This window comes from Gadus morhua, chromosome 14, assembly GCF_902167405.1.
Source record: "Gadus morhua chromosome 14, gadMor3.0, whole genome shotgun sequence".
In the NCBI taxonomy this organism is placed as follows: domain Eukaryota; kingdom Metazoa; phylum Chordata; class Actinopteri; order Gadiformes; family Gadidae; genus Gadus; species Gadus morhua.
In genome coordinates this window covers 13,022,393-13,046,604 of record NC_044061.1, presented here as the reverse complement: position 1 = coordinate 13,046,604, position 24,212 = coordinate 13,022,393, and the positions used below count along the sequence as shown (strand labels likewise).

General features: G+C 43.2%; 1 protein-coding gene across 3 annotated transcripts; it reads left to right on the top strand.

The window, feature by feature from the left end:
* Nucleotides 1-177: 177 nt before the first annotated feature.
* On the top strand, nt 178-23,844 carry ano5b (anoctamin 5b). Of its 3 annotated transcripts, XM_030376592.1 has the most exons (21): nt 178-500; nt 5,106-5,150; nt 8,354-8,418; nt 10,891-10,995; nt 11,951-12,019; nt 12,425-12,709; nt 13,102-13,221; nt 14,050-14,165; nt 14,279-14,413; nt 14,619-14,724; nt 15,008-15,068; nt 15,467-15,618; nt 15,746-15,820; nt 16,200-16,428; nt 17,346-17,524; nt 17,724-17,821; nt 18,258-18,388; nt 19,348-19,553; nt 20,036-20,238; nt 21,116-21,221; nt 21,519-23,844. In XM_030376592.1, the coding sequence occupies exons 1-21, from the start codon at nt 425-427 to the stop codon at nt 21,891-21,893; spliced, it is 2,937 nt and encodes a 978-aa protein (XP_030232452.1). In that variant the 5' UTR covers nt 178-424; the 3' UTR covers nt 21,894-23,844. The 3 variants fall into 3 exon arrangements, with proteins under 3 accessions (XP_030232452.1, XP_030232453.1, XP_030232454.1); XM_030376593.1 differs by lacking the exon at nt 5,106-5,150 and having other exon boundaries at nt 21,519-22,026; XM_030376594.1 differs by lacking the exons at nt 178-500; nt 5,106-5,150 and adding an exon at nt 7,400-7,509.
* Nucleotides 23,845-24,212: the final 368 nt, after the last annotated feature.

The following is a 24,212-nucleotide window of genomic DNA, read 5'->3' as shown; positions in this document are numbered from 1 at the left end:
GTAGTAGTAGTAGTATGTATTAATATCAGTCAACATCTAGAAAATATATACACCTTTAGAATACGTTGGATAATACTGTTATCCATGCATCAGGTATGCATGCATCATACATGCTCTACTCCTGAAACCAGTGATTTTCGCCGACTGAAAAGTTGCCCCTCCCCTTTATCTTCTGCCGCACGTCTCGAGTAACGGTAGCGAGCTCCAGTGCCATAGTGACAGTCACAGGACGGCAATAATGTTAATACAAAACAATGTATATCGACCTAAATCAAAGTAGAAATATCTGAGTGGATGATTGATGATTCATCCTTACCCAGTGGTCCCGTACACCGTGGTGGCATCGGGCGCCGCCGAATCGATTAAAGTGTCATCTGGACTCTTTCCGACTTTCCTAAAAAGGTGAAAGCTACAGTCGGCCAGTATGCAACGAATAACGGGAAAGGAGAGGGACGAAACCTCAATCGAGTTGAAGAGCGCGGAGGATTCACAGACAACAGGTAATTAAGAAAGCGTATTAATGTACACAAATAATCTCGTCAGGTGTGTAAAATGCCTTATTCTTTATAGAAAAAAACACTTCTGTGATTGATTCGATTCAATTAGGTTAAATTGAATTATAGTTAGGTGTATTGAGTTAACCGCACGCGTGGGCTTGCATCTTTCTAATTTAATCTCAAAATTAAAATCATCTCTCAATTGTGACAATTTATGCACTTAAATTGGCATGCGATTCTCACGATGCGTGATGATGACGTCATGGTAAAATAGGGCTACCTATGAGCATAATAGGAAGCATGACAGATGTTTTGATTTTAGCCATACAAATACCCTCCTGATGCTATCAGCCACTTCCTTTTCGTGATGGGTTTGTATTGTACCGAGAGGTCATAACTGTGTTTCCTTTTGGTCTACCCTCTACCTTTTGGCCCTAATGTGAGGCAACATGACAACATTGTCTATGTTTAGGTACCATATTTAGCAACAGTCTTTTCGCTGTTTCGAATTAACAATCTGCAGACTATAGTCCATTGGTTGTGATATGGTTCTTGTTCAGTATATTGATCAAGAACCGAGTCGAGTGCTTTCTTAAGAAATATATCCATTATCCTTTATTTCTTAGGAAAGCAGTAGAAGTGTAGTTTTAAATGTGGAAATTGAAATGTTAGATTCTACTTTTGACCTCACAAAGTGTCATTTGAAACTTGACGCATTATAATTAAGAAGTTGGTGCTATCATGATAATGGAGCTTTGATTTCCCTGGTATCCACATTGGTAATTTCCTTCTATTAAAGTTTCTGTTGTTAGCACCCAGTATCCATAAGCAAAGTGAAAATAAATGTTTTCAAGTCCATCTGTAGTCAATCTCAGCTCAATCAATTAAAAAACAGCTTGCCTAGTGGGTAGACTCCAGTTGGACCCAGCGAAGCTCAATCGACATCTCATGCCATAATTTTGACACGCCCAGTCAATCCTGGAAAAATCTCTGATGAGCGAGTATATCCGTTTTTAAATAGCGTTTTATCATTGTAAATAACATATTTTCTTTAGTTAACTTTGATGGATGGCAAATCAACTTTGAAGTGGTTGAAAAAAATTAGATCCCATTTGAATCTGATTGGGATTTGGATGACCCCCGACTTTAAATAGTTTATCCTAACAATGTTACATAAACCAAATGAGCATTTGTATCCACTTAACAGAGACACCGCCCTCAACCGTGAGGAACTGAAACATACAAAATAAGCTGAACTCAATTTAGTATTACGTTCTCTTTCAATATTCGTAGCTGCACCCACTAGCTAACAGCTTGTCTTTTTGCCAATCAGTGTTCTTAATTATGATGTACACAGCCTCATCCATGGTTAGCCCGAGAGCAGTTGATAGACTCTCCAACCTCATCAGCTTTGTGAAGGACCTTATCAGGCCGACCACACGGCATACGTCAAGAGGAGAGGGAGGGGTTGGTCAACATGCCCCCCCGCCCCACTCCCCTCTCTGCCGTCCCTTCCTGTTCCCTGTTGTCCGTTGGCTCTAAGGCAATGGGCCCTTTCACAGGTCATCAATAGGAGGGTTATGTGACAAGTTATTTTACATTAGGTTGGTTACAGTGTGTCTGCAGAGCACAATGTTGAGCTACACCTGTGTTTTTCCTACTATACAAAACAGCCCTTTGCCTTGGAAGAGGAATTTGCATACTGACAGCTTCATTTACAGTTTGGAAGGATTGCAATGATTTCAGCAGCCACACTTGTTATTTGTGTTGTTTTTATTGTTTATTTCTTTACTAAAGACTGGATTGGTCTGAAGCGGCAGCAGCTGCCGGTAGTCACTGGTGGACCTCTATGAAATGGCTCCTTGTTTATCTATTAATCTTCCCCAAGCCTTTAGAGTGCAGTGCGATAGAATGCCTTTATCGATCAGCAGGCCCTCTACAGGGATGCTACGGGGCCTTGCCCAAAGGGCTTATTATATGGGTTACCCTTGGGATGGGGTTTAAAGCAATGTGTTTCTAGCATTGCTGTCTAGCTCATAAAGTGATTGCTTGACGGCAAACGATGCCCGGAGAAAAGGGGTTGCTATGGAAACTGGTCAAATAATTGCATTACACATTTGACGGTTTTGTGCGATAAATGAAGTGAGAAAAAGCATGCAGACCACTTGTGACCACTGAGATTCAATTACAGAATGACTTTATAATGATGATACAAATTATATTTACTTTGACTTTTTGAATAATACAAATTGTTTTGGTTAAAGGTTCAGTGACTATTTTAGTAATTTAATTGACCAACTAGCGGTGAGGTTGCAGATTGCATCCCACTGAACACCCCTTCCCTTCCAATGACTTCGGTGGCCTGTGCCTCACCATGGTAACTGTGCATGTTGAAAGACATGGCAGACGTTGGTGTACTTAATAGCCTATTACATTGCTAAAATCTTCTCTTCTTGCATCCATTGTGGTTAACTACATGCATAGATCAATAATTGGCGCTCTCTGTTGAATGTATAATTATTCATCTCGATAGAAGTCGGAGCTACAACCCGGTTCGAAAGACAGTTAAGCTTATCGGACACACAGCAGGGTGTGCATTTCAATATTCAACATCGCTCATTCTAATTTCCTACACAACTATGTTAGTTAAAATGGGTCGTAGCCATGGGGATAACATGCCCCCCTGAGTGTTTTAATGGGATTATACACTTATACAAATATGCGGTGGGTACCAATTGTACCCACTGTACCTTTAATTAAAGTCCCTGTAACATAAATACACTGTCATAAACAAAAAACAAAACAGCCAATAGTGCTCTTTATGTTAATTAATGGTAGGGCACTAGTAACAATAGTTGTTTAAGAGTTTAATTTTAAATGTCATGCTGATATAAAAAAAAATTAAGAAGGGAAAAAAAAGTCAGAATGTGCAAGGCACGATTGGTCAAATGTGGTCTATTCAAGATAAGGCGGTATTATCTATTCTCTGCATGCCCCTGCACATGCAAGCCTAGTCCTGTTGCTCCGCCTATTTTTAGGAAATGTTAAGAAAATCCTCCCTTCTTGAACCGTTATATCCGGCAGATAAGTTAGAATAAAATAAACACATTGATGAACACTATATTGAATTGAGAGATGACATTCCATATAACCCTAATGTCAAGGATGAGGGGTGATAACTCCTCAGCTATGTTTAACCCCTTCCCGTTCCCAGGGATGTTAATAATATTAGTTGAAGGAATAATTATAATTATAAGGATAATAGCAGGAAGAAACATTTCTATTTTATTTTCTGCTAAGGCATGTGAACCTGTCAGGGTCCTGTCAGGGTGAAACTACTGTTTGTGTGTGGTGGTGGTGGTGGGGGCTAGGGTGGGGGGTGGGGGGCAGTTACATAGTTACTCACATTACAGTCTGTATGATTATACAATGAGCTGCATAGAATGCAGTGTGTATAATAGTGAGTTGTTTTGAATACAGTTTATATGGTTATACAGTGAGCTGTACAGAACACAGTTCGTTTAGATAAACAGTAACGTGTATTAAATACAGTGTGTATGGATACAGTCAGCTGCATAGAATACAGTGTGTATAGTTACACCATGCGTTGCATTGAATGCAATGTGTATGGTCAGTGAGCTGCATAGAATAATGTGTACACAGTGAGGAGTTGAATTGAATACATTGTGTATGTATGGTCAGTGAGCTGCATAGAATAATGTGCACACAGTGAGTTGAATTGAATACATTGTGTATGGTTGGTTATACAGTGAGCTGTGTTTAATGCAGTGTGTGGGGTTATACAGTGAGTTTCATGGAATACAATGTTTCAACAGTGGATTGTATTTGATACACTGTGTATGGTTATACAGTGAGTTTCATAGAATTCAGTGTGCATAGTTACACAGTGCGATGTATTGAATACAATGTTTATTATATACAGCAAACTGAATGGAATACAGTGTGTATAGTTAAAAAGTGAGTTGTATTAGACTGTGTGCATGTAGTTGCATCATCTTACTAATAGAAGCTCTTTCACTACAGCCTAGGTTGGCTGTCACGTGTGATTGAGATCTGGAATTCCTCATCAGCAGAGACAAAAGAGGACGCGGCGGGCAGTCAGCAGTGGCCGTGGGCAGAGCTTTGCTCACAGAAAAGATTGCTGGCCCACCAGGGTGGCATTTTAATCTGCGGTGTTCTGAGTGAGAATAGCAATGAGGCTCAGGGAGGGCAGGGAGGCTTGGGGAGTGGCTGTAAAAGCTTTCATTGTAGGCTGTCCATGTGTCACAAAAATAGGCATCAATGTTGCGTGAGTCAGCGAAAGCTGATTGCATTTAAACCTCATGTTTATTAAATTAGCCCAAAACATGCTATAATAACAGTTGGAAGTTGAGTGTTCCACTTTTAACCTTTTTTGGGTGGTTTGATTGTCTTATCTATTTGAGGCCTCTTTAAACTGGCTGTTCTTCACCTCTACTGGCACTTAAATAAACATTGTTTTACACATTTGTTTTCCTTATACTATTGCTGTTCATTTTGCAGTGTAAAACATACCACTAATAGTGTATCCAATGTCTATATGTTGTCTTGTCTGTCTCTACTATGAAGATGACCCAGATGCCCTGACAGCATTCAGGATTATTCTGCACTCAGGTACGGGCAGATAAAAGGCTTTGTGTGACGCCTGTCTGTCCGTCCGTCCGCCCGTCGCTCCAATCTCACCACTCTTCTCCCTCTCCTCATCCTCTTCTCCTCCTCACCTCTCCTCTCTGTCTGGACTTCATGCCCTGTCCTCTGTCTTGGCAATGGCACTCCTTGTTCCTCGAGTCTGTGTGCTCATCTGACACTAGCTTGTGTTGTCCATCTGCTTTATATGTATGTATACTTCATTACCTGCTACTGGGATCAGTGATCGATTGACCCCTGGCTAGAGAGAAATGCTCATCATCAAGGCTGTGTCTCAATTGTGAAGTGGTTTATTTTAACCTTGATTCCTAAGGAATGTTCCGTGTTAGGTCTAGGTACCAAGTGAGAATGTTTCCTGTGCTTCCGACTATATTAGGATATTGATATGCTGCCATATAACCTACATCTGACACCTATTTAGAATGCATCCTTGCAATCGAGAGAGAGTCTCATTGTATGCTGGAAGGACAAAGCTCCTTCATTGATTTGCAGGAGACCAATGGAGCTATTCATAAACAAATAACCACAGTGCAAAGACTTTCACTGCAGCAGCAGAGAACTAAATAATTAGAAAAGGGCATTAAAGGTGCAGTGTGTAGGATTTAGAGGCATCTAGGGGTGAGGTTGCAGATTGAAACCTGCTGAATACTGCCCCCTCCTCCCTCACCTCTCCTTACACCTCCCTTTGCAACGACGTAGAAGAGGCTACAGTGGCCAGTTCTGGCCTGAAAGGTGCCAGTAGGTGTTTCAAAAAGGATTAATGTGTACAGACATATCTATACGACAGCATAGAGAAGCTATCACCAAGCATCGAGTAGCACATCTTTTCTTACTTTGTAATAGTATATTCCATTTCTGCCAAGTCTGTTCTGTTAGATGACACTAAATTCTACACATTGCACTTTTAAGCAGGCATAAAGCAAGTATGTTTTCTGTAGGGTAAGCCTTGATCATTATTAATTTCCAAGGAAAGTGCCGCCGCACATTGGTCGCAAATTTGTCGCCGTACATCTGTGTTCAATGTAATATGAACAGTTGTCAAAGCCTTTTTGTGACCAATATAGTCAACAGTCGAGTAGAGAGGAACCACAGCCCTGTCATGCATTGTCTGGGTTAGACATGATTCATACTGTCACTGCTACTCCCAGTTGTGCCTGTCTTGTCTGTGTGTTTGCGGCTGCGCGTGAGTGCGTGCATGCACACGCGCTTACACGTGTGTGCAATTTGTGGATGCAGATTATACATTCCTGACTTCACATTCCTTCTCCACTTCCGACTCAATGACAACGTCAGTGTCTGATTTGTGTGAGTTCTGTCACTAGCGGTGCCAGCTCACCATCCGAGGACATGATATGCTTGCATCATAGATCTTAGGGGGCAACAATGTCTCACTAGAGCTTATATGATGACTGTACCGTTAAGGTTCAGGATAAAGGTTTCACGACTGATTGGCAAAAGTATATTATAATATGAATCCCCAAAAAATAGACCACCTGACTTGAGAGTTAGTGCATCTAAAGTGAAGAGTGGTTGTTTGTTTTACAGATTTTCTTTTAGCAATTTTAGATGAACAACATTTCAGGTTAGGGAAAGAATACATTCCGATTTATTTGCCAACCATTTTTCTCGCTACCAATATGTGTTTGATAAACATCTTTCCAATACATCACTTTAATCAGGTACTGCCTAGTCCTACCGCCTGAATGGTTCTGTTTGTCCAAGGACATATCCCCTAACACAGTGTTTGCCCTCTGCTGCTGTTTGTCTTATGCACACTCTGATAACTGAACATTGACAGCTGGAGTGAGACCAAAGCTAGTTAACAGGAAAAGTCCAGACTGTATACCTAGTCATTCCCCAGTGGCTTTGTAGAAAAAACCCATATGTGTCATCTGTTCTCTGACGAATCAAGGGATTCCTTAACCCTGTCTCATTTCGTCCTTCCTTTATGATAAGCTCTAGTCTTATCAAGGATAAGCCAACTCCTGATTGGCTCAAAATCCCATCCATCTTTGACATTGCATCCAATCCATTGGTGGGGCGGTCCTCTTTGCATGGTTGGGGGCGGGCCTATTGATGAAGACGCATGGGGGGTTTCTTCTTGTGGTGAGGGGAATGAGAGATTGTGGTATGAAGCCAGCTACATCCTGACTCCACCCCCTCCAGTGATCACTGCAGGGTCTTCCAGCCTCCCCCACGGTTTCCCAGCAGTAAGACATTTCAAGACCAGCTACAGAAGCACAGTCCCTACGCAGGGCCTCCTGCTGCACCAGAGCTGTGCAGAAGAGCTACTTGGATATTGGATTCCCTCTGTATGGGGAAATGGGTGAATAGGACTCTCTCTCTCTCTCTCTCTCTCTCTCTCTCTCTCTCTCTCTCTCTCTCTCTCTCTCTCTCTCTCTCTCCTCTCTCTCTCTCTCTCTCTCTCTCTCTCTCTCATTCGCGCTCACTTGCTCTCTCTCTTGCTCTCTCTCTTGCTCTCTCTCGCTCGTTTGCTCTATGAGTCATGTTTGCTTCACATACCAAAGAGAACTCACCGAAATTATGGCCTTGAATCCCTGTTTCTGTTTTTCCAGTTTTAGTTTGACACTGCTTGAACTAATTAGGAAAACATGGTGTGGGTTTCACAGAGTTATGTCTTCGCTTCCTGTTTCCTTTCATGATGCTTTGCTTATAAAATGTGTTTCTGTGTCTAACAATAAAGCAGGCTTTTACCTTCTTTCTACCATCAATTAGTTTGTATCAGCAGCACTGATTACATTTCTTGGATCATACGTATGTGTGCTATACCTAATGCTAAACAGTTGTGCATATCATATTTACATATTCACAAATGCCCCATTTTGATCCAATGCATGGTAACATTTCATGTAGGCTTAAGGAACCATTAGTGGATACTACTTTGAAAGTTTGAGCTTTTGAACCGTGATTACAAATGGGACATGCCTCACACTTGTGAACAATCAATGCATTCCAAGTGCTATACACAAATAAGCGTGTGTGTGTGTGTGTGTGTTTTTGTGTGTGTGTGTGTGTGTGTGTGTGTGTGTGTGTGTGTGTGTGTGTGTGTGTGTGTGTGTGTGTGTGTGTGAGTGTGTGAGGGTGAGAGTGGTTATTTCAGTGTGCATACATGCATTGTTGGAAACACTGACTGTCTGGCTCTTTTGCAGATGAAAACAATGGCCACGGCATTTATTTGTCTGACCGCGGGAGTTCACTGCCGGGACACACAGAGGTAAGTCTCTTGATGCTGTGTGGCAACAGTTTTGTTTCAGTAGCAACACACACACACACACGCGCACGCACACGCACGCACACACACACACACACACACACACATAAACACACACACACACACACACACACACACACACACACACACACACAGCGATGATCTGTGCCGCGGTTCACCTTGTTTAGGTACAGTGTCAGCCTCCTCTAGCCTGTCCATGATGAGGTTGAGTCTGGTGGCAAAGTGTCAGCAGGAGGGCTGGCCCCACAGCTTAGCTGCAGAAGCTCCCCTAGCCTTTGGCCTCCCCCATAAGTCCACAAGGCAGAAGTGGAAGTCCCTGATGCAGTTGTGAATGTAACCACATCCCAGTCGGCCTGCACGCCTCACCTTCCTGATCCCCCTGCAGATTAGACTGAGACTGCAAAGTGCCCATCTTCCCTGTGTGACCAAGCAGAGATAATGTAGGAGTAATGGTGATGGTTAGACAGTGTACTGGGACTGAGGAGACTTACATGCTTGGCTCCTTTTTTACACCCCAAGGGGTTAGCCAGTGGCATTGGCTAAAGGCATAGAGTAGGAAGCTGGCAGAACAGCTAGAAGCAAGCTACACTACTTCTACTGCGCTGAACTGGTCACACACACCCTGTTGCAATGGCACACGTGCACCAACACACAAGCACTGACAGTGTCTGTTTTGTATCAAGGAAGATAAAGGATTAGATTAAAGACTGCTAGCTTTCAGAACACCGATGTTACTGCTGAGTCACCCAAGACCTGCGCCTTCTTTAGTAATAATAGCATGTTCCTAGACATTTGGACATTTTCCATCTGTACCAGGGAGGTGTGTGGCATTTATCCAGAAGAAATAGGCAATGGGAAATAGTGGTTATATCTTTTATCTTGGGAGGGGACCTTGGTAGAATCTTGTTTTTGAGAAAAAATTCAGTTACTTAAAAAAACGACAAAAAAACAAGGAAGACCACATTATCTGCAAGGGGAAATTGCAGAAACCGCAGTCTGCTTTGTTTTTTTCTTTGTAAGTCACTTCGTGGAGATTTAGTTATTTTTGAAGATGTCCAGGATTGAGATAAGGAGGTTAATAAGTACACCTGGCTCCATTTAATTTAAGTAGATATTCCAACTATATATTACGTATAGTTTGTTCTTTGTCTTCTTAATCTGAAAATCAAAACATTTGAAACATATAGACACCTTAATAAAGCAATTACAAACAAACAATATGTAGAAAGACATAGTAACTGCACTTTGCAGTCCTATTGCCCATATAGCATTGGGCAATCAGATAGCATTAATGATACATATAGCATTAATTGTAATTCAATTGCAAAGCCCAGTGTCTGCATCTTTTCGGTTATAGGGAAATGTGATTGGGTTGTCTTTTTAGGGATCAAATTAGTTAAAATATTTTAATTATTAATTTATATTTTTTAAAAGTATAAAGGGAGCAGGTCCTCTTCCAGAGGGCATGCCAATTTGCACCACCATGTTTCTACACTAGCCCAGAACGGATAAATGTCTCTTGAGATGATGTATTTGAAAAGAACAGTCATAATTGCAATCTTACTTCTAAGCCTATTAACCTCTTCATCTTGTTGTGTTACAGACTAAAAACTAAAAGCAAAACATAAATCTCTTAAGGGATCTCATCACTTTACACTTGGTTACTTGATGCTGTTGAAGACGATCATCAGACGATCATCAGACGATCACGCAAACATAGCTTCTCATACGTTGTTGGAATGAGGGTGGGGGGTTGTGTTCCCTCCATCTTCCCTAAATCCTACACACTGCACCTTTAATGCGTTGCCCCCATCTTCCCTAAGTCCTACACACTGCACCTTTAATGCGTTGCCCCCATCTTCCCTAAGTCCTACACTCTGCACCTTTAATGTGTCGCCCCCATCCTCCCTAAGTCCTACACACTGTACCTTTAATGTGTCCCCCCTATCCTCCCTAAGTCCTACACACTGTACCTTTAATGCTTCGCCCCCATCTTCCCTAAGTCCTACACACTGCACCTTTAATGTGTCGCCCCCATCTTCCCTAAGTCCTATACACTGAACCTTTAATGTGTTGCCCCTATCCTCCCTATGTCCTACAAACTGCACCTTTAATGTGCTGCCCCCATCTTCCCTAAGTCCTACACACTCCACCTTTAATGTGTCGCCCCTACCCTCCCTAAGTCCTACACACTGTACCTTTAATGTGTCCCCCCTATCCTCCCTAAGTCCTACACACTGTACCTTTAATGTGTCGCCCCTATCCTCCCTAAGTCCTACACACTGTACCTTTAATGTGTCCCCCCTATCCTCCCTAAGTCCTACACACTGTACCTTTAATGTGTCGCCCCTATCCTCCCTAAGTCCTACACACTCCACCTTTAATGTGTCCCCCCTATCCTCCCTAAGTCCTACACACTGTACCTTTAATGTGTCCCCCCTATCCTCCTGCCAGACAGATAAGCTACAGTGGAACAGGGACACGGTGTTCTTTAGGGACGGCGTACGGAGGATCGATTTTGTGCTATCTTACGTAGAAGACAAAGATGAGAAGAAACCGGTAAGCGTAAGCACTCTGATGGATTCCAAGACTTTTGTTTACTGTACTTGTTTACAGAAACACCATGTTAACCAGACCACTTGACACCTGTGCTTGTCCCTGCCCACTATCAACTTAAAATAAGGCCTTCTTGTAGAGCTGAAAATCACTACTACTGTATGTAACCCACTACATCACTTTAATTTCAAATAAGTGGTTTTAGGGTTATTGTTTTTCCTGTATTATAAACACTGACTATAATTAGCATGTTCGCTTGTGTAATGTTATTTCATGTCTTGAAAACTGTGGTTACCTCTGCAACCACGCAGCACAGGAAGCATGAAAGGAAACACCTGAGGTTTGGGTCGCTTCGCACTCTTCATCATGGCTATCATGGTGCTAGTAAATATGTTGAATTAGTCTCTTGGTCTGTTTTAAAGTTTGGTAAAGTAATTATTTCATTTCCAGCTATGACTGCTTTGCCTGTTATGTTGTGCATTTGACAATCAAATAACTTGACTTGACTTATGATACACCTATCTAACCCATCCATCTGAGTTGTATGTTCAGATCTGTTATGGGCCCCCACTTGCCGCACCTTTTGAGAGGGTCCCTGGGTACCGCACAAAGCTCCCAACTGCTCCTTAGTGGTTTCATGGCCCTGATATAGAGGCATCATTTAAAGTTTAACCAAACTTGACTAGGAAGAAAGCAGACTACGGGTAGAGCATAAAAACCATACAATCATATGTGAATCATGTGACCGAACAGTATGCTCTTGTCACGAAATGAAGGAAGTCCCATTTATATTTGTGGTTATTTAAAAATGTAATTGTAGGAATTGCAATGGCAGATTCAAGACATAATTCCATAATGAGTGCATGCTTTTAGTATGCATGCATTTGTGAGTTTGTGTCCGGGTGTTTTACATGTTTGTTGCCTCTGGCTGTCTGCCTATCCGTCTGTCTATTTATAGGAGAGAAGGAGGGAGTTTGAGGCGAACCTCGAGAAAGCAGGGCTTGAACTGGAGACCGAGGACAGACGCGTAAGCAATCCGAATATACCATGGTGGCGCCATCTAGTGGAATAGTTATGACGGCATACCATGCGCATTCAATTATTTTCTTAAAGGGATGGTCAAATTGTAATTGTCGATTTATTTGTTTTCCTATTAGGATTCATCCTAATCTACAAATATAACAATATTCTACAATATATAAAAAAAAGATCAATGACAAAAGGTTTATTGTTACACCTACTTTTCCGCTATTGCTTATATATGGTTTTATATATTGAATATTTATTATAAATTCAATATTTTCTTTATTTTATATTTTTGTATTGTTATATTGTTCATTTAACTTTACTTGTTATACTCACTGCGCTAGAATACTAAAATAACTCAAGAATTCAATAAAGCTATTCTCTAATTTCTGAATTGGATGAGCAGGACTCGGACGACGGCCGGACGTACTTCCTTAAGATCCATGCTCCTTGGGAGGTGCTGGCCACCTACGCTGATGTCCTGAAGATAAAGGTCCCTTTCAAGCTGAGCGATGTTCCTCACGCCCAGGACGTCCCGCTCGGGTGGCTGTCGCAACCCTTCCGTCTGCCGGAGAAGATCATGCGGCCGCAGCCCGATTACTTCACCACGGCCTTTGATAAGGGAAAGACAGACTTCTTCCTCATCAACGACAAAGACTCCCTTTTCCCGCCCTCCACCAGGAACAGAATTGTGAGTAGTCAGGAACCAAGTAGGGGATCCGAAAACTGAAATGTTACTGTGAGTAAATGTAATTAGACACTCAGCGTTTCTGTGAGTTTACTTGTGACAATTGTCTAGTGTTCTTTATCTTGATCTTAACTCACCTAACACATAAACACATGTTTACGCTGACTCACACAAACACACGCACACATACACATACACAACACACACACACATACATTGACACATACATAACCACCCACAGAACTGTCACAGAAATAGTTTTCACACCACAAACACACACACACACACACACACACACACACACACACACACACACACACACACACACACACACACACACACACACACAAAGCATTTGTGAAGAAACCTATCGTAATAAAAGTGTGTGTGTCTAGGTGTTCTACATCCTGGCTCGCTGTCCGTATCAAAAGGAGGATCGGCAGGAAAAATACAAGAAGGGGATCAAGAGATTACTCAGCAATGGCACCTACACTGCTGCCTTTCCCCTGCACGACGTAAGACTCTTTCAGCTGGGGTCGGCAATTTGGAAAAAAGAGAGGAGGGAAAAATTATGAGATTATGATCATGAAAGCATCCAACCAAGATACACCCACCGCTCCCTGCAGGCCTTTATTCAAAGCCTCATAAACACGTGACTAACTCGCTAGCTTTAGCAAGAGGTCTGCATATCTTTTTGGAAGACCCCGGTCATGCGCAATGAGTGCACGGCAGAGTAAGCGCAGGTAGCCTGATCTTTCTCCTTTTTTTGTCAGACCATTTGATTTTTTTTAGTTCGGAAGCAAAGAGAATTTCAATTAATATCGATCTTGTTGGTGGTATTCCAAAACTAAGCAACGATACTGTCATGCTGTGCTTCGAGTATTTATTAAAAGTATGATAAAAGCTAATATAGTCCCTTAAATATGTGCTTTGTTTTTTTGAATCGTCAGCATCCAACCCTTGCTTAATGTTAGCGGGAGCAACCAGCATCCAACGCTGCAATAGCCAGAGACGGTTTCATGTCACTGTGCACTATAAGCCACATACGTAATTCCTACTGTTGCACTGTACGTGTTTCATATTGTAGGCATCTTATGCTGAGATACAACCCTTACGCATTCATACACTGTATACTTTATATACTGTTATACTAGCCCTGAATCTCATACTAGTGCATATTATGTTCCATAATCTTACAGCATTCATTAGTTTATAGCCAACTCATACACAAATCGATATATCAGATCATAACAGTTAGGATTAGAAAAAGGGTTAAAAAAAAGGTAGTCCTCATCACCTTTTCCTGAAACCCTCCTCTCTCTATGCCTTCCTGTATCTCTCAGAGTCGCTACTGGAAAGGGGCAACAAATCAAGAGTGCGAGAGCGAACGCTACAACCTCTACAAGAACTGGGCCCGCTTCCTCTGTTTCTACAAAGAACAGCCTCTCAACCTCATCCGGTGAGTGACATAGGACCCATATCTGCCCATACCGAGACAGTGAGCCGGTAATGTGCTACTGGAGTCTCTGTGAGACTATGTCAAATGTTGATGTTAATGTACGTGCCTTGCAGGAAGTATTATGGAGAAAAGATTGGAATCTACTTCGCATGGCTGGGCTTCTACACTGAGATGCTGTTTTTCGCTGCAGTCATGGGTGTGATTTGTTTTGCATATGGTTTGCTCAGCTACGACGACAATATATCCAGGTAAGTGCCACCAGGGGGCATCAGAGGACTGCTTTTGAAAATGTGTGTTTTTAAAACTCGACTTAAATAAATGTACCACTTTCTTGACAAAAAATGTTACACGAAGTTAGATTGACCATATGTTTTTCTTTTTTATATTTATGCCTGAATATGTGATGATTTTTTTGGTATGATGAAAGATATCGTCCTGTTCATATAATTGCAGTAAAGAGATCTGCGATCCCAGCATTGGTGGAAGTATCGTGATGTGCCCACTTTGTGATAAAAAGTGCAGTTTCTGGAAGCTCAACTCTACCTGTCTATCTTCCTGGGTAAGGCAACTCTTTGGGAGGGAGCGAGTTTAACAGGTGAAATGTCAGCATTTTAGCAGTCACCATTCAATCAAAATATCATTCAAAAACCATGCAAAATTCAAAGTCTGTAGAATGAACTGATGAATTAATCACTGAACTGATGAATGGATGACTACAGACTCATTAGAACTGTGTGAGAAGTGTCTTGCTGAGTGTGCAGAGTGTCCTGCTGCCAGCAGCCAGCGTGTCGTCTTCTCCTCGTTGCTAAGCCACTTACCTGCTGCCCCACTCACTCTTCCAGCAATCCCATCTGTTTGACAACGAGGGGACGGTGTTCTTCGCCATCTTCATGGGGATCTGGGGTAAGTGTCTGCCCACGATGCTGTCACTACGTTTAGCCTGTCACAGTATCACATTGAGAGGAGAGAGGACAATCTACATTGAGCAGAGTGGTGCATCGATACACTTTACACAATACATTGTCACACACGCACGTACACCCATACTTTCTGTTCCTTCCAATGGCTAAATAAGTGGTTACATATAGTTCCCTGTAGCTACCTATAGCTCTACCTGACAAGATGTGTTTGGCCAAGGCAAGATTGAGACGATTTGGCTTCAGGGGCCGATGGAAGAGTGACTCCAGGAAAATCGTGCGTTTCCCAAGTCACTCTGTTCCTGGAGTTCTGGAAGTGAGCAGAATTGGTTGCGGGGGCCGGGGGGGGAGAGAGTGTCTCCAGTAACTCATGTGTTTCCCCAGTCACTCTGTTCCTGGAGTTCTGGAAGAGGCGGCAGGCCCGCCTTGAGTACGAGTGGGACCTGGTGGACTTTGAAGAGCAGCAGCAGCAGCTGCAGATGAGGCCTGAGTTTGAGATGAAATGCACTCGCAAGAGGATGAACCCGATCACCAAGGTGATCTTCTCTCTCTCTCTCTCTCTCTCTCTCTCTCTCTCTCTCTCTCTCTCTCTCTCTCTCTCTCTCTCTCTATCATATGGATGCAATCTGTCTCTCACACAATGTCACACGACCTACCTTTCAGGAATCTGAGCCGTATCTTCCAATGAGCAGCAAGCTTGCTCGCTTCTGCATATCGGGCACCACCGTGCTTTTCTGGGTAAAGTACCAGCATACAAACCAGTGTGTGTGTGCGTCTGTGTTTGTGTGTGTGTGTGTTTGTGTGTGTGTGTGTGTGTGTGTGTGTGTGTGTGTGTGTGTGTGTGTGTGTACGCTAATTCAAATCTGTATATCTAAAGTGTACCTCCTGCTGTGACACCCACATCTCTGGGATTTATGAAGTCCTATCTTCCATTAATTATCTTAGTTTAAAGCTCAATAGCTCTAAAGTGTTCACCCACGCAGGTGTTGACTAACTTTGTGTGTGTGTGTGTGTGTGTGTGTGTGTGTGTGTGTGTGTGTGTGTGTGTGTGTGTGTGTGTGTGTGTGTGTGTGTGTGTGTGTGTGTGTGTGTGTGTGTGTGCGCATGCTCTCCACAGATGTCCCTGATCGTTGCCTGTATCATCGGGGTGATAGCCTACAGGCTGGCTGTGTTCGCGGCCTTCGCCAGCATCATGAAGGACAGCCCCACCAGGAATATCCAGCTGGTTGGGAACCTGATCACTCCACAGCTGGCCACCTCCGTCACCGCCTCCTGCATCAACTTTGTCATCATCATGATCCTCAACTTCTTCTACGAGAGGGTGGCCGTTTGGATCACCGATATGGGTAAGGCTTGGGTAAAAGCTCAAACGACCTTCGTCTGACCTGACTCTCACGTCAAAAACTGAATTTCCCAGTCCATCGAAAAGAAAAACGGATGCCTTCGAATGGAACGAGGTCAATCTGACCTCCAATGGACCTTATTATTCATCTCCTGAACCAGTTGTGCGTGTCGGGGGAGCACAGAATCAACTCTTTCAATTGAGTTGTGGGTCCCAGACGATCTGAAGCAGACTCTTGCAGATCCATGAAGGAGTGCATAGAAAACCCAAGGAAAATCACAGAAAACGATCAGGGCCACGGAAGCATCTGGTTTGATTTTTGCCCAGCTTTGAGAAACGTGCTGCATGAACAGCAATGTTATTTATGATTTCCTGAGTAGCCTAAGACATGTTCTTTCATGAACATGTAGAAGTTTACTCACCTTTGAGATTGTATTAACTCAGTTGATCAATGTATAGCACAATAAATAGCCCCTTAAAAATCAAGATGGCAAAGATGTGGCCAATTAATATTATTGCCGTGGCTGTTTTTGGCCTTGGCAACTTTAAGCAAAGTGCCATACTTTTGATTTTAATGCGAGTGTAGAAATCTTTTGATGTAAGACCCTGGAGAAATTCTACGTCCTACATAAATGAAATAGTGGGGGCTGCAGGTCACGATGCAATGATTTAAATATGAGCTCCTCTCCATGGACAGGATTTTGTGAAGCTTTTTTTAAATGTTATTTCTTTATTTTCTTATTATTATTATTATCTTAGCTCCAAGTCCTGTAGTCACACACAACCCTTTCCAACTCACTATGCATCCCACAGAAGAAGGAGAGGTGTTTCCGAAGGAGAGGTCGAAGGCACAAAGATTATGTATGGAACGCACATCGACGCTCCTTAAAAATGAGCTTGTTTTGTTTGTCCTCTCAACAGAGATCCCAAAGACCCACCTGGAATACGAGAACAAACTGACCATGAAGATGTTCTTGTTCCAGTTTGTGAACTACTACTCGTCCTGCTTCTACGTGGCCTTCTTCAAGGGGAAGTTTGTGGGTCACCCTGGAAACTACACGTATATGTTTGGCGAGGCGAGCAGACTAAGGAACGAAGAGGTACAGAAAACACGAAAGGAAAAGCGATTTCATCCTTTCTTTCAACCTAATTAAAGCCATAATTTGTATTCATCCTCATCATTCATTTAAGTCTGATTCGGACCAGCGGTAAACCTATTATCCTTTGCAGATGGATTATGTTTGTTCTAGATTGTGTGTGGATGAGAAGTTTGACGGCCAGTATTTGTCTGTGTGTCAGTGTGACCCAGGGGGCTGTCTGATTGAGTTGACCACCCAGCTGGTCATTGTCATGGTGGGAAAGCAGCTGTGGGGAAACATCCAGGAAGCACTGCTGCCGTAAGCACCACACACACTGTCACCCACACACCTCCACCCTGTCACACACACACCATCACCCCGTCAAACCGACAGCTTCACCCTAGCACACAGCTTGTCCCTGTCACACACACACTGTACTGTCACACACACACACACACACACACACACACACACACACACACACACACACACACACACACACACACACACACCTTCACCCCTGTCACCCACACACTTTCACCCTGTAATACACACACACATTCACCCAGTAGAACACAAATCCTCAACCTGTCACACACACAGTTTTCTTTGCAGCACATAACCAACCAAAATAAATTATGCTTATTTCAACAAGCTAGCATTCAAGCTACAGTTTTACATTTGTGTTTCCTCTTCCTAGAAATGCACAATATGTAGCGTGTGTTTGTGTCTGTTTGTGTGTGTGTGCGTGCAGGCTGATGCGCAACTGGTGGGGCAGCCGTAAGGGGAGGCACCAGCCTGAGAACCAGTACAGCCGCTGGGAGCAGGACAACGACCTGCTGAACTTCACCCAGCTGGGCTTGTTCTATGAGTACCTGGAGATGGGTGAGGCCCCAGCCGCGTGAGGCCCAAAGCACAGGGACGCAAATAAACAACATAGGCCTTTCACACATGCACTGTATGCCGGACATTCTCTGGATGATAACGCAATTGTCAGAGTCCGGACAGGCCCCTTACCAGGCCAGGCCCCTAGTGTATAATCCGGAGAATCTGAGAAAACACAAGGAGTGAGTGGGCTTGTTGCTGACGTGTTGACGGCGTTTCTATCCTGCGACTGGCACGAAACCGGGTGCATCGCGCGTAATCGACGTGTTCTCTTCTTGCCTGCCTTTGCGTTCCGACCTCTTTCTGTTTTCCAATCTTCTGTTGATATTGCGGATATGTATAAAATAAATGCAATATTGATATCTCTGCAAAAAAGAGTCAGCATTACGGAGTTGGAAGCCTCAGCCGCGATCTTTGATATGTTAAACAAAACACTGCGACTTCCGCTCCATACTTTTTGCGTCACGTCCTGCCTCCTACGCGTGGAGGCGACAGCCCTCGCCTAAGGCATACAGAGTATCTCCAGTGGGTGTGAACGCGTCTGATGCGGCTTATCTCCAGTTGTGTGCTGCATGTCCAAAATGGCAGCTCCGGATCATCTCCGTACCTGATTCTCCAGAGTTTATCCAGAGTTCATGTGTGAAAGGCCTATAAAGGAAGAGAGCGATAAAAATACAGACCCGCTGAATCTTGTTCGGTGTGATTTGCTCCATTAAAAATGGAGCAAATCACTACTGGGGTGCGCTACAAAGGTAAAACCTGATTAAGGCTCTGTGCGCTTTGGGCTTTACAGTCTCAGCAAGATAGCTGGGGGATAGGCAGACATAATAAATCCTATGATATTATAATCAAAGCCACGCACGTGGTCAATTTAGTTAGTTTTATCCTTCCGTCTGCTTTCCTTCAATCACCGTTGTTCCCTCCTCTTCTCTCCTCTCCTCTCCCCTGCTTTCCTACAGTGGTTCAGTTTGGTTTCATCACCCTGTTCGTGGCCTCCTTCCCCCTGGCTCCTCTGCTGGCCCTCTGCAACAACATCCTGGAGATCCGCGTAGACGCCTGGAAGTTCACCACCCAGTTCAGAAGGCCCGTGGCCTCCAAGGCTCGTAACATCGGAGCCTGGCAGGAGATCCTCAATGTGGTGGCCATCTTGTCTGTCGTCACCAATGTAGGTGGTCGTGTGGATATGGAGTGTTTTTCATGAAGTGGGATTGTAGACGGGTTTTGAAGCACACCCCAATATAAAACCAATGTCAACCGATAACCACATCAATGGTCAAAGTTATGTTTGTTTTGAATTGGCTATGTTAAAAGCAAAAAATAATTATGTGAAAATAATATCTCCTTAAGTTTTAAATGATTGTGTCGACACATTTACGCACCTTCACACACCTTCACACACCGACGGCAGAGTCAACCATTCAAGCCTGCTAGTCTGGAGCAGTTAGGATAAGGTGTCTTGCTCGAAACCTCAACACTCAGGTAGGAAGAGCCGGGGATTTAACTAGCAACCCTTCCACTTTCAAGCAAATCCGCTCTGCTTCCTGAGCTAAGCCGACACTTTGGGTAGAAAATAAATGGTTTGTGTCTCAGGAACGTTTCCTCTTGCGCCTCCGCTCAGTGTTGTCGATCTCTGTTCTTCTCCACCAGGCGTTCATCGTGGCCTTCACGTCGGACATGATCCCGCGCCTGGTCTATCTGTACTCCACCCACAACAAGGACGAGCTCACCATGCGCGGCTACGTCAACAACAGCCTCTCCGTCTACAGCATCTCCCAGATCCGCCTGGACAGCATGCCCGAGGACGGGGACAGCCCCTCCTGGTATTCCAACTCCTCCATCACCACCTGCAGGTGGGTGTGTCCTCCTGCCCTCGGACGCTATGGGCCTCATTCATCGGGAGTGTGTCGCTGACGTCGCGCCGTATTAGAAGTGCCATGTTTAGAGGGCGCTGCCTCTGGGGTCTGTTGTTTCTGTCTCACAAGTTGGCGCCAGGCGTGATATAATTTCAGACTCCTTAATAGCTTTCCTTAAAAGCGTTAGCTGGATGGGGAAACTGAATGTGGATCCCGCCATTAGGTTCTACATTCAGTTTCCCCACCCAGTTAGTGTCTAGAGCCAAGAAGTCTGTTACTTAAATTAAGTGAAGGTTATCATACAGCCCTTAAAACAGTGACTCAAAGGGCTTAACAGCCCCACATTATACGAAAAACTGTAACCCTAAAGCCCGAACTCCCAAAACCCAATGGAGGAAAGCTTGAGAAGGACTCAGAAAGAGGGATACCTCCTTCCAGGGAATGGTTTGGAGCGCAGTAGGCTTCGGTCTTCCACACAAACTGTTTAGTCTGTGTGTGTCAGCAATATGGAGATTTGATACATATCCCCTTACTGAGTATTGGCACAACTCAATTCATTATGCATTCTGAAATAGGGCTGTACTGCACTTTTACTATCCTGTCTTCAAATAAAAAGAATATAACCTACACAGCAATCGATAATACGGTAAAATATGACACAACTGTAGTATGATCTTTAGTACTGTGACTGTAGCACTTGAGATAAAACACAATTTTGTTGAATATTCACAGACTGCAAATATTGATATTGTTGTTTTGAGAATTTATACTTTCGGAAAACAGTATCACACTGTTAGTCTTTAGGTAATCTTTCAAATATATGAATTTTTTGACGTAAATTTTGCGTGCTGACACATGGATTGGTCCTTCCCAGGTATCGTGACTACCGCTACCCACCTGGCCACCAGAAGCAGTATGATCATACCATGCAGTTCTGGCACATCCTTGCAGCCAAAATGGCCTTCATCATCATCATGGAGGTATGACCCCTACCAAAATATAAATAACAATAATAACTTATAATCACCTTACGTACATTGTTGCAATCCAGTGTGTATCTATCTTTATCTCTTCTTGCAAACTTGTGATTCGACTCTAGCACTATTTGATTTGACTGTTTGATTATCCATTTCCCTTGTAGACGAGTAGTGTAATAACGTAAGACCTGTGGGTTAATGAAGCATTGAAGGCATCAGCGTTGCATGCACACCGAGTGATGAACCTCTGCGCTCTCAGCGACTACTGACCCTCTGCCACCCCCCACCCCCCACCCCCAGCACGTGGTCTTCGTGGTGAAATTCTTTGTGGCGTGGATGATCCCGGACGTGCCGTCGGAGGTGAAGGCTCGGATCAAGCGGGAGCGCTACCTGATCCAGGAGTACCTGCACAACTACGAGGTGGAGAAGCTCAAGCTGCAGCTCTGCCTGTCCAATTTCCCTGTCCCCGCCAGCGCGACCCCCACTCGCAACGCGACCAGCACCGCCAACACCACCATGACCAACATGGACGCCTGCTCAGAGCTGTGCACCGAAGTGCTCTGTCCCCTGGACACAGACGAGACGACGGCTGAGTGCCCGAGCCCCTCTCCCTCACTCCCTGGTTGGAAGTCCACACTAGAATCAAGAGACATGGCGGGGGACGCGACAGCCTAACAGAGGATAATGCTGCCCAGGGGGGCCTCTAAGGGGCTTGCACACTGCCCCAACAAACACCAACCTTTAACTGTAATGCCGACGTGCGCCATCAGCGATTCTAAAAGTTTGTCAACAACATACCTAGGCCCAATCCCATTTCTACCCCTTACCCCTTCCCCTTACCCCTTCAAAACAAGGGGGAGGGGTAAGGGTAAGGGGTAGAAATGGGATTGGGCCCTAGTCCTTGCCACTGCCAACCACGACCAACGGATTTAGCTGCCCCAATGTTGGTGTCTGTTGGTTCTTGGGCAGTGGGGAAGCATCTTTGAGATGTGACCGGGGTCTTCTCTATGTGAGGGGGGGTTGGGATCCTCCATGGGAAAGGGGGGGGGGGGGGGGGGGGGGGGGGGTTCAATGGCGAGCCTTTCGTTCCAGTTATAGTGGTGAAACATGTTTATTTTATAAATGAGTTAAAGGTTGCTTCAATCCTATATTAGGATCAGTTTAGTGATGAAGAAATGTCATGCCCTGCTCGGAACCACCCCAAGTATGTTCCAGGTAGAATGAACCACAGAACTGTGCTGTCGTAGTAGCGGGTTAAGTTTGATGAGATGGCGAGTGGCTGGAGCAGAGATTTATAGCGGATTCAACAGTATATGATGTATACTATCTACTAAAATAGGTATTGTCAGATCTAAGTTGCCTTTGCTATTGCTCTGAACACTTAAGATAAAGTGTTATGTGTTAAGATTTATAATATCATGATGTCATTGGAGAGCTGTGTTGTGCATGTGATCCTTGCACCGGCTGCCTTAGGGATGTTCATATCTGTTTTGTGCTCTTATTGTTCTGTTCTTTTAAATAATTAAAATCAATCATATATCTCCAATTTTGCATGATAAAAGTTTAGAGTTTATGTAAATTATGAGAGTTTTACACAGAGAAAACTTTCAACTTAACAATTCTGTTATTGTCTGTCTTCACAAAACATATTATTTGTGTTCCTGAATCATTAATTAAATGATTTGTATCTTGATCATATGCTCAAGTCCTGCACTCGCTCTTCAAGATTAGAGTTTTACTAAATCTTACCTCAAAAATAATAATTATAACTGTTGAATCAGATGCTGCACTAATCCAATTTAAAGTGTATTGTAATAGTTCCACTCAGATCACATTCCAATTAAGGATAACTTCATGGAGGATAGGACAGCAGCTAAACACTCTGTGGCTCGGGCAGAGTCAGCCTGAGGGACCAACCAGACCTATCCAACGTGTTCCTTAGAAAAGAGAGAAAGAAGGACAGAGCCACTGTTCCAATCTCTTCATTCTGTCTAGTGCACCACTGTCAACTGTTCAATTTACTCCCAAGACTAGCCATGCATGTTTAGGATCATTCTATCAGTTCAAATACATGTTCATTTTATGCCATGTATAAACAGCCATTGAAATCATTTATGTTATTTGTATGTTAAGGTTATTTTTGTATTGAAACGTTAAAAAAATGATTACTCCATAATGTGCATTTAAGAGCATGGACTGTATTCAAGTTATAATTTCATGTAGCTTGTTATCATGGTATACTAAGGTCAAAGTTAAATACAATTATTATTAACTATTGTTATTTTGCTCTGACTTTTGTCGCCCAAAGCTAGTTCTATTTTTTTACATTAATGCAAAGGTCTATCTGATGCTGTAAACTTAACTTAAACCTATAACTTAAAAATATATGTTTGGCACGGGTGAATGCATGTGAAGTCCCAATGTAATGTTGGCTTATAGAGTTGTTATAATTTAAGAAGAATCGTTATTAGTTTCATTGCACATGATTTAGTACTACACAAATAAATAAACTATCAGCATTTGACTCATCACTTGCTGCAGCACTAAGAGCAGAAGGCTACTCCAATGTATGCTTACTACATGTCTTCTTTATATGCTGTGAAATAAAGCTTTTTTGAATCCTGAATTTGTGTAATGTGTAACTGCTTTTGAATATCTGACAAAATGATTTTTTACTTAGGAACCCTTCCTGACTGCCTACCAAATTGCTGTAGTAAATCAATTTGATATACTACAGCAATACAGCAATTGCTATACAAAATGTAGGCTATGCCTATCTATTTAGTCATAGAAGTAGCCCAAAGCATTGGCTACTTTAACTTTTCTGATTTTAGATAATTTTGTATCTAACATAAATTCAGAGTTTTTACTCCAGGGTTAAAAATGGCATCAGGCCTGTCAGTCTGTACAGTAATCCATATTCACCTGGCAACGGCGTACCACGAATGACCACAAGATGGTGTGCTAAGCTTAGAAATGGAAGGGGAATGCAAA

What these genes read in the sequence shown, in the direction of transcription:
- ano5b (XM_030376592.1), top strand. Translation starts at nt 425, where the DNA reads ATGCAACGAATAACGGGAAAGGAGAGGGACGAAACCTCAATCGAGTTG. An exon ending in GGATGAACCCGATCACCAAG is followed by an intron (nt 15,619 to 15,745) that starts GTGATCTTCTCT and finishes CCTACCTTTCAG; the next exon opens with GAATCTGAGCCGTATCTTCC. An exon ending in TCTTGTCTGTCGTCACCAAT is followed by an intron (nt 19,554 to 20,035) that starts GTAGGTGGTCGT and finishes CTTCTCCACCAG; the next exon opens with GCGTTCATCGTGGCCTTCAC.